The 10,786-nt window shown below is 33.4% G+C and overlaps 1 protein-coding gene across 1 annotated transcript; it reads left to right on the top strand.

Annotated features, from left to right (window-relative positions):
• The first annotated feature begins 589 nt into the window (after positions 1 to 589).
• Positions 590 to 8,909, top strand: LOC120327656 (allene oxide synthase-lipoxygenase protein-like). The gene is made up of 15 exons (XM_078114236.1): positions 590 to 647; positions 1,693 to 1,784; positions 2,374 to 2,560; positions 3,096 to 3,227; positions 3,573 to 3,827; positions 4,051 to 4,141; positions 4,474 to 4,630; positions 4,933 to 5,190; positions 5,335 to 5,527; positions 5,711 to 5,791; positions 6,009 to 6,127; positions 6,518 to 6,637; positions 7,267 to 7,401; positions 7,526 to 7,624; positions 8,018 to 8,909. The coding sequence occupies exons 2-15, from the start codon at positions 1,752 to 1,754 to the stop codon at positions 8,195 to 8,197; spliced, it is 2,040 nt and encodes a 679-aa protein (XP_077970362.1). The 5' UTR covers positions 590 to 647; positions 1,693 to 1,751; the 3' UTR covers positions 8,198 to 8,909.
• Positions 8,910 to 10,786: the final 1,877 nt, after the last annotated feature.

Here is a 10,786-nt window from a genome sequence, read left to right as displayed (position 1 = left end):
TATCGATTAAAAGTCACCCAAAAATCCTCAAAAATAATAATTAATAAAACTTTTCAAAATTCAACACGTGTTTCTCAAAATATTTCTGTGTCCAAACGAGTTGACATTTCCTTGAATTGCTTTTTTCTTTTCAAAGAAAAATTGAAAAAAAAAATAGAATAGACAAAGTTTAAAGCTATTTTCTCAATCTACAAATCAGTTTTTAAATAGCCAAATAACTATAAGATCCGCTTAGGCCTTAGGGTCTTGATAGACTCGATTGTAATTTATTTATTCTTGATATAATATTAGGTTTTACGTGAGGGCTTGTGACCTTCCTTAAAGCAAAGTGACATTACTTAAGAGCATTTTTGAATGAACCGTCCATGATACCAAAATTTCGATTTTGGTATCAACTATTTTATTATCAAGCACGTGATTATAGTCACCAACCCATCTGCTGATCACATGCTCCGGAAGATCCCATCATTAAATGTATGCTCACGAAACCGGACAAAGTAATCATCATCTTGAATCGTGATTTAACTAGTAATTCGAACATGCTGAAAGTAATAAATAGCAGTAACTCATCAGCGCAGAGATGAAAAGGCGTTTTCTACTCGTGCGAGTATAACTACATTAGGCCCCGGGCCATTTACATGCCAAACGTAAGTCTCTTTTATGGGAGTTATTTGCACTGTTTGAAAATTGGAAAAAAAAAACAGTATGTTAGGTAAAATCATAAACAGATTGATCATGCACGGGCGTATGCATAGAGTTCATTAGTGTAATATTATTTCATTAGTAAATACAATATATTTCGAAGTGAAATGATAGCGCATTCTATACATGGAATAGCAAATATTCCCTTATCGGTGCAGTTAAAAATCGCTCAATTTCGTTGTTAATTGCAATAGTGTGCTCATTAATTTATTTCTCCACGACGTCAGTATCTTTTCAATAAACTAGGGGGATATATTGCCGCGGATATCAGCCTGTAGGCTATTTATAATTTGCTCCGAACAATTGACAGGTATGGAAATCTAGGTCATGACTATCCGCGAGCGATACAACAAATAATTTAGTACAGGCAGTGAATTGTTAGGAAAAGGATAGTAAAATAGTAACTTACCGTTGTTGTTGTAAGATTGTAAATACCCACCATCAGGGCGAGTTTAGAAGCTCATTGATAAAGAAATGATGTAATTGAAATTTTTTTTTACCAAATGATTTTTAAATGGTGACATTACAGTATATATCAGACAATGACTGATGCTTCATCTTTGATTTTATTTCATTTCACTGACAGTCTTTTTCTGCGGATTGACGGTAAAGTTTGCTTTCTACTCTCACGATTCCTAACAAATTATTGGCGTCGGTTGTTTTTAATTATATTTGCGGCCCGCTGTTTTCCATTCAAATATGCAACGGACATTATTTGGATCGTCAACTCCGCGTTACATCAGCAACATATTTTTAAAGAAAACTGACTAAACAGGAGTTTTAGTGGTGCATACAAGAGAACCATTGCAATTTGTTTAAAACTAAACATTAACTAAATTATTTGCTGTGATTCGTCATAATTTTTCACGTATTTTTTTCCCCAATTTTATGTATAATTAACGCGCGTGTTGACATAGAAAGTTGAAGACGAGTTATTAGTGAGTATAATCATCGCAACAGCTCATGGTGTTATATTTCATAATATTTCAGGACATTTTATTATAATCTACATAGATTGAAGTTCAAAACTTGACACGTATATCAACAGGATGACAAAAGTGACATACAAGCTACTGATTAAGGTTAGTTATAATTTCTAAGTCAACAAAATTTAATTTATCAGAGGTGTTAATTGGAAAAACGCTTTGAATTTATGTTGAGCTTTCAGGTAGTCTGTCGCGATATTTTTTCATCTCTTTTTTATTTGTCCAATCTTTATTCCGAGGCGGGTTCTTAGAATTTTCTTCCATTTGCTTCTACTCTCAATCTTATGGTGACGACTATTGCTTGTGACTGGTCGATGTTCCCGCCTACCGTATCAACTTCAATATAACTAATGATTTAAAAAGACGCGAGAATTTAGCGAAACTAATAAATGCTATGATTAGATCATATTCTCGACGCTTAAACATTTGTTAAACGTATGAATACTATGACTTTGACGTTATATGACTATATATGTCAATTGTTTTCAACATCCGTCTCTTCAATAATTAGTACATAAAGCAAAAGCGTGGTAAAATGATTTGAACCGATCAAAGCAGAAAGTTGCCTGTACTTGATAAATAATAGGTTTAAACTTAGCTGTTGTAGAGATTTAACCATCCGAATTTTAACAATTATTTGTATTTATATTGACGGACTTTGTTTTACTTCTTCAACTCACTTCAGACATCTATGTTGTATGGAGAAGGTGCGACAGATTCAAATGTCTCTGTTCAACTAGTTGGCGAAAATAAAACTCATACAGATTGGCACACGCTTGACAAATTTTGGCGAGATGATTTTGAACAAGGAAGAACAGATGACTTCACGATGGAAGACAAGGAAGTGGGGAGAGTCTTGTTTATACGATTCCGTAAGTAATTCAACATATTTGAACGTACAGAAAATATTGAAATATATTATATAAATCATATAAAACTGGTAGGTCTAGAAATATTCTGAAATTTTCAATGTAATACTCATAAAACTTCGGCTGGTACATCAATTTAACTTTCGAGAAGGGTGAGGTGCGCGTAACTAGCATATAGCGAACTTAAATATAAAACGTGAGATCGTTCACTTTCTGCATCCGCTCATTATGCTATGATTTCTTGCCAGACACGTGACTAATGTTAATCAGAAATTTTATGATCTGCAAGACAATGGGAACCATAATACTGTAATATCCGTCCTTATCACATGTATGTTGGTGACAAAAAGGTTTCTGAATAGGGACATTTACACCCAAATTGCTTGAAATTGTATTTTATCATAAAATCATAATAATAAAATAGTGCTACAAATACAAAATAAAAACATTACCGTCGTGTTGAATTCTACTTATATTGTTGTGATATTGTTGATTTCATAATTCCATAATGAATGATAAAATTTTGTTTTGTATTCAGATCTGAAACATACAAATAAAGAAAAGGATTTGTGGGCATGTGACAACGTAATAATCCATCATGGTAATTACGTTGATGAGTTTCCGCTGTACGATTGGGTTGTTGATAACTCTGTAATTGTAAGAGGTGAAGGTGAGTGCCAGTACTACAAATATCAACCAAGTATTCATGATCTGTCTACGGGACCTGGTTTGATGTGTCAGTACTATTGTGGATGTTACTCTTTCCTTAGCAGATTAGAATTCCATATTTATTAGTAATTTTTTATTTATGACGGAATAAATGTCTGTGGCAGTGAATAATTATAACATTAATTACAATATTTAACCTTATTTGAAGAAATCTATGGGTTTCAATCACTCTATGGAAATTTTGTTGAGAGTCTGTTGTTTTCATTTATGACGAAGCTTCAATAAAAAACTGTACGCTATGACAAGCATGATGGGATTGCTCCATGATATTGGCCTTTGTTTTCAGGACTGATTCCCCAAAAAATAAAGTCTGATGAACTGCTAAAGGCTATTAAAGAAGAACAAGAAAATAATCTACAAAGATTTGCGTGGATTGAAAAGGCAAAACAGGGAGATCCTGGGTGGATGTTGCCTAGATTTCCGCCTGCAAAAAATCTTCACAACGTGCCCCATCAATTGAAAATGGAAGACGCAAGATTTGAACACATGTCTGAAATGAGAAACGTTGTGAAGTTTAACGCTCTTGTCGAAAAGTTACAAAGTAATTCATTCACCTATTTATGTTAACTTTCATAATTCATCTTGAATTTGATCAAAAATGTCAGAAAAGAAATTTACCAATAAGCATGATATTTCTGGAGATTCATAGGATAACGTATGACTTTCGACTATTTAGCAGAGAACAACGCTCCCAAACAAAACAACAATTATTGAAAATCATTATTTGATGTGCTTATTTAGTAATGTAAATTCTATTTATTTAGGTTATTTGTTCCCGATCAAGGAATTGGAAGATTACAAGAATCTCTTCAGTGGATTCAGAATCTCTGGAGATTTGCTCCCATTCATGGAAAGGTATTATAAGATTGTTGAATTCGCTATGTATTATGTTTCGATTAATTTTGTGACCAACGATCAGCAATGTCCGAATCTCATTATCACTATTTTTATAATAATCTTCTCAAAACATAATTTAATGTAGCACAAAATAGACACATTCATGTTTTCTAGTCAAAATGCGTCACTTTCGTCTTGTTATAGAAGTCAGAATAATATTTCAAACTATAATAAAATTTGCCAAGAATTTTGAAATTAAGACCTGCAAAATTTGTCTAACACCACGGAATTGTCGCATAACAGGCTTCTGGTACGACATGGTTAAAACTTTCCGTTTTCTCTGTTTAAAGATGGGAAGAAGATGAAGAACAAGGACGACAGATGTTAAATGGTGCAAGCCCTTTTGCAATTAGTCGTTGTAGAGGGTTACCAGATTACTGTAAAATTACTAATTCTCATGTACAATCATTTTTAAATGAAGGAAAGTCGTTGAAGGACGAAATTAAAGTGAGTACAAATGAATTTGTTTGAAGGTTAAAGTCGAGAGTGATATTCGTTATAAACACATTCTTCATAATTTACTGTCAGATATATAAGGTGAGCTGTTATTTACAGTCTAATTTTTTTAATGGTCATAATTAGCGAATGTGTTTTTTTGAATTATTGACTGTGGCGACATAAAACCATTATTATGTCATTATTCTCCCAATCTTCTTATTTTCAGTTTCAACTTATAAATAATCTTATTCGTTTTGTAATACATTTCTTTTTTAGCATATTTTACAATTCATTTATTTGCATTCATACAGGAAGGACGAATTTACATCGCCGACTACTCATACATGACTAAAGGTCTGCCAAGAAACAAGCAATATAAAACTGGAGATCCTCTCTATTGTGCGGATGTCACAGCGCTGTTCTATTCATCTGGCGACGGCAAATTTCGCCCAATCGCAATCCAGTTAGAACCAGATAATGCAGATTCCATTTTTACTCCAAAGGATGAGAGATACGACTGGATGTTGGCCAAAATGTACTTCCGATGCGCCGATACCATTGTGCACCAGGTTATATGGTTATAAATTATTTTTTCATTTAAATAAACTTGCGTATATATGCCAAATGATTTATTCAAACTTTATACTCTTTAGTTTTATTGTGTGAAGTTGTTCCCGCAACGACAGCGATCAAATAGCATTTTTTTTTTTCAGTGGATATACCATTTCTTGTGGGGACATGCGTTGCCAGAAACAGCTGCTGTAGCAATGTTCCGAAATCTATCACGAACTCATCCAATCTACAAGCTTGTTCGCCCACATCTTCAGCATGTTGTTGTGATTAATCAATTCGCAAGAGATACTCTTATCTTTGATAACAGCACTTCAAACTATACCAGATCCATAAGTAAGTTAAATGATCCTTTTAGACGTTAGCTTGCCTGATTTAAAGTTCATGTTATAGTCTGTTATTTTAGAGTCATACTTCTTAATCTGAAAAACAAAAAATAGAAAAGTCTGTTTATGGAATCATGTTGTAAAATATTTAGTATCATATGTAAAATAAAACAAATTTATTTTTGTATCACAGATGGTTCTGCATTGGCAAGGCATGTTTTCAAAGATTTCGACTTTGACGATTTTGCCCTCCCGAAGTTGCTCAAGAAAAAAGGTTCGTCGATTTTTATTTAACAGTTAAAAAATTTCCATTAGCTTGTACTGAAGTCAATATCCAAGAATTGATTGGATCCTAACTCATACCAAACATTCAATTTTATTTACTACCTTACTTTAAAATCGGAATTATTCTCTATTGATACACGCGCCTTTTAAACCCCTTTTATTCATCCGTTATGGTTATATAATATATAATTCGAAAATTCTTTTAGGTCTTGATGACTACAATCTTCTGCAGAACTACCATTACAGAGATGACGCTACCGCTTTATGGAATGCAATTAAAAAGTATCTTTCGAAAGTCATCAATATATATTACAAGGCAGATGAGGTATTGTACCGCATTTTGTTTTCGCAGACAACAAGCTGTGATAATTCTACAGCATATAGATCTTAGTGTTAGGTAATTAAAAAATCATCAGTGTCAACGTTTACAGAATCATTATACAGACTAGAGAAAATTAATGGAAACCAAAGCAAGTTTAAATTCTGAAAGAATTCCAACAATGAAAAACCCATCTTCATTATCAACCAATTCTCACCCGATCATTGTTAGCAACATGCGTGGTCAATCACGAGAACCAATACTTGGGATGGGCCATGTTAAAAATAAGATATAAATAGTCTGAGTGAAGGAAAAACGACACCTCATATTGTGAATGAAACTGAAGAAGAGGCATCATACTTCATTGTTTTAAATCATTTTTAACGTTTGTGACAGGACGTTCGTGGTGACGAACAAATACAATCGTGGATTTATGACTTCGCAACTGAAGGATTAGCATGGCCAGATGGAAATACGAGAGGATGTCCGACTAGTCTTAATAGTGTTGATGAACTGGTTAGAAAACGCATTTTTTGATTCATATCTGTTATATTTGTTTGGTAACTCAGATTCACTGAAATGAAACCTAGAGCAATAGACAACAACCACTAATAGCCGAATAGCGTTAAAAGATGTAAAGGATGTCCAAATAAGTTATCTTTGCAAGTTAAGCACATAACTGCCTAGTCACTAGGCTGTTAAACCTATATGCACCTAGTTGTGCGAATGCGCCATAACGCATTCTATGAACGTCAATCCTACGTTTTTGTATTCGATACCCTAAGCCTAATGCAGGGGTGTGCAAACTGCGGCCCGCGGGCCAAATGGAAGGAAATATTGTGCGGCCCGCGGAAAAGTGCCAATTTTGAATGATGTGCCCGGGAAATGAGTTTTTAGTTCAGTTATTCTGTTACGTGCTAGCAATTCCAATCCCCTTGCGTCGCAAAGATATACCAGTAGCCGAGTGCCACTGTCATATTAGCAAAACTAGCTAGCAAAAGCATTTTTTGTACCTCAAACTACTAGAAATTATACCTTAAATAAATGTGCGACCCGCGGCTTCACCCAATTACTTGAATCTGGCCCTCCTGCAATAAAAGTTGCACAACTCTGGCCTAATGCATTGACACGTAAAATCGTCACAGGTACAATTCTGCACAATCGTCGTCTTCAATAGTGCTGTTCAACATTCAGCAACACACAATGCTATGTTTGATTTGTACAAATTCATTCCAAATGCACCTGGCGGAATGAGGCTACCTATACATAAAAGAGGCGAGGTGAATATATAATGTTTGTACTTTTGTAAACTTGAATGAATTATAAGTCGAAAATAATAATAATCATATAAATTTCATATAAACTTCATTCGTACCTAAACACTGAATTTCTACCTACACACAGGCAACACTTCAGCGAGTGCTAGATTCTCTTCCTGATGTTACAATGGCAACGATTTTGTTTGGAAGTGCCTTCGTTTTGACAGAATTGCCAGAAGAAGAGGTGGGTCTGTCTTATGCTAACTGAAATTGAAATATTTTTATGCAGTTTAGTTATGACTTCTGTATTTATGACTTCTTGCATTATTGATTCGTTAGGATGCATCATTGAATTGAAAATATGGATAATTAGTTGTCAAGATTTCTTGTCATTCTTGTATATTATTCGGATTTTAAATGGCACTTTCGTCTTTTTAACATATGCAGTCTTTCATCCAATTAGAATAGTACGGCTATTAGCTAAAATACAGAATATAAAACCTTTGTTTCTGTTGAAAAAAGAGTTGCCCTTGAGAAATTGATAGTTTCCTTGGCGTATTTTTCAAATCGAATAATAACAATACAGTTCACGTACTGATTTGAATGAATATGCTGAATTATATAATAATTTATGCAGGTTTATCTTGGAGAATTTCCAATGAATCTCTTTATTGAAGAAGAGCCAAAGAAAATTTTGAAAGAGTTTGCAGATGATCTTAAAGTGGTTGGAGATAAAATGAAAGAACGAAACAAGAAATTGGAATACCCATACGAATATCTTTTACCAGAAAGAGTACCTACCGGCACTACTGCGTGAAAATAACGATCTATGATTATATGGATAAAGCAATGCAAAAGTGATGTTATATATAGTGTTGAGGAAAAACTGAAATTGTTTATTTTGAACTGAAATTCGTTAGCAGTTTCACAGTTTAGTGTGATTATTCTTTGAATTTTAATCCGGAATTAGGGGATTTGAAACAGTTTGCTTGAACTAAAAATGAGTTGGCTAAAAATGAGCAAAATGAATCATAACATTAAATAGAAATTTTTCTTCTATCTACGAGAAACAACCATGATGTGATAATGATGCTTCTAGTGACTTTACGGTGCTCACAAAGTATTGGTGCCACGATGGCGTCCAACCTAAACATAGTATGTGTACCAGGTCGAGATTGTTCAGGTTGTGTGAATATTTCCGGAGCGCCGATTTCACTTGAATATACAAACTGGAGTTTTCAGCTTTTTTTTTAAATGGAATAAATATTACATCACAAATTCAGGTCGTTTCAAGCAATTCCAATTATATATTTATAACCTATATACCGGAAAGTATACATAAAAAATTATTGAATAATCGACTGGAGTATCTTTAAATATTCCATTTACTGCTAAACTTGTAAGCTTATCTTTTATTTTAATGATTTTTATTAATCAAGATATCTTATTTTACCGAGTCGCAGATTACTTAAATTAAATGGATTTCAACTATTTATCAGTATAAATGAATATATGTATGGTAAATATTGGTCTGTTTGATGATTTACTGACAAGTGATGTGCAGAATCTAGTTGCTGGATTTAAATCGGGACGGATTTTCTCGATCGAAAACCAGATACTTAGCCAAATTCTGGGAAATTCAACTATTTTGCTTATCGATGACACTAATTGTATATTTTTAAATTTTGGAGGACGAAGTAATAAACTTCGTTTGCGAAACTAAAACTTTGTACGGTCGCTCATGACGTCGAACTGAAAACTCATCGACGTAGATGATCTCAAAGTAGTTGGAGATGAAATGAAAGAACGAAACAAAAAATTAGAATATCCACACGAATATCTTTTACCAGAAAACTACCTACACGGCGATATATCATTATTTGGATAAAGAAATCATTTCCATATGTATATAAAACGATAAACAATAACTGAACTTGTTTTTTTCTGAACTGAAATTTGTTAAGAGCTCTAAAGTTTAGGTTGAATCGCAATATTTCACTTTATATACCGGATCATTTCATGGAAATTAATCAAAATCTTTGAATTACTACCAGTTTATTCAGAAGTTATTCGAGTTGGAATAGTTTGCTCAAACAGAATGGTAACTAAACACGAACGCTGGAAACAATTTATAATGTAAGGCAGATAAGAATAGTCTAAAGGTGTTACTTGTCTTGAATTCGCCTGAATACGAAACGAAATGTTCAGCGATTAAAAAGTATTGAGTATCCATGAATAGATAAACTCTATATGAGAAAATATAACAAAATATTAAATTTAGAAAATGGAATATCCTTTTTAAAATATTCTATTCTTCCTCTTTTTCAAAGAGAAAGAAAAAAAAATAGAAAATAAATTAATACCATCACACTTTTCTAAAATTCGAAGATATTTCCATCAACGTACAAATCAATTATAAAATTGCCCAATAACTATAAGTTTCGGGGTCTTATGAGGCCTGCTTACAATTTATTTATCCCTATTATATAAGGCTTCGATTTTGGTGTTCACCATTTTGTTATCATGTACGTGAATATAGTCACCTACCATATGGTGCGGAAAGTCTCCGCATCAAATGTGTTATGCTCACAAAACCGGACAAAGACATAATCATTTTAAATCGTGATCTGACTGGTAATCATGACCAGGTGAACGTAACCAATAGCTGCAGCTGCAGCAGCATCCGGGCAAAAATAAAAATCGTTTTTTTATATAGAGAAAATACCTCATTAGGCCCCGCGCCATTTACATGCCAAATGTAAATCTCCATCCGGAGCGTACTTAATTTTCCCTGTTTGAAAATTAGAAAAAAAATATGTTTGTAGGTAAAATTATAAACAGGTTAGGCATACACGAGCGAATGCATGGGATTCATTAATACGCTAATATTTCAGGTGTAATCAAAATATATTTCGAAGTGAAATGATAGCGATTTCCATACATGAAATAGCAAATATTCCCCTATCGCTGCAGTTGAAAATCGCGCAATTTTGTCGTTAATTACAGGCGAACAGTTGACAGGTGTGAAAAACTAGGTCATTTCTATCGAACGAGCAATGCAGTAAATACTCGTAAGTGCAGGCAGTGCATAATTAGGAAATGATATTAAAATATTTTGTTACCGTTGATGTTGTTATAAGATAAAGGTAAATATCCATCACCATGGCGAGTAGAAGCTTATAGATAAGGAATTGATGCGATTGAATCTATGTTTACAGTAAGCCAAAATGATTAAATTCCTCATCTTTGATTTTTTCGTATTTCATCGACGGCCTTTTTCTGCGGATTGACAGAAGTTTAGTTTAATTTGCTACTACCGCAATTTCTAAAAAGTTATTGGCGTAGGGTGTTTTTTAATTAGATTTGGTGTGCGCTGTTTTTCATTTAAATGTGCAACGGACATTAT

This window comes from Styela clava, chromosome 7 (assembly GCF_964204865.1).
Source record: "Styela clava chromosome 7, kaStyClav1.hap1.2, whole genome shotgun sequence".
Classification (NCBI taxonomy): domain Eukaryota; kingdom Metazoa; phylum Chordata; class Ascidiacea; order Stolidobranchia; family Styelidae; genus Styela; species Styela clava.
Note: the sequence above shows the minus strand (reverse complement) of the source record. Positions and strands in the feature narration are given on the sequence as shown.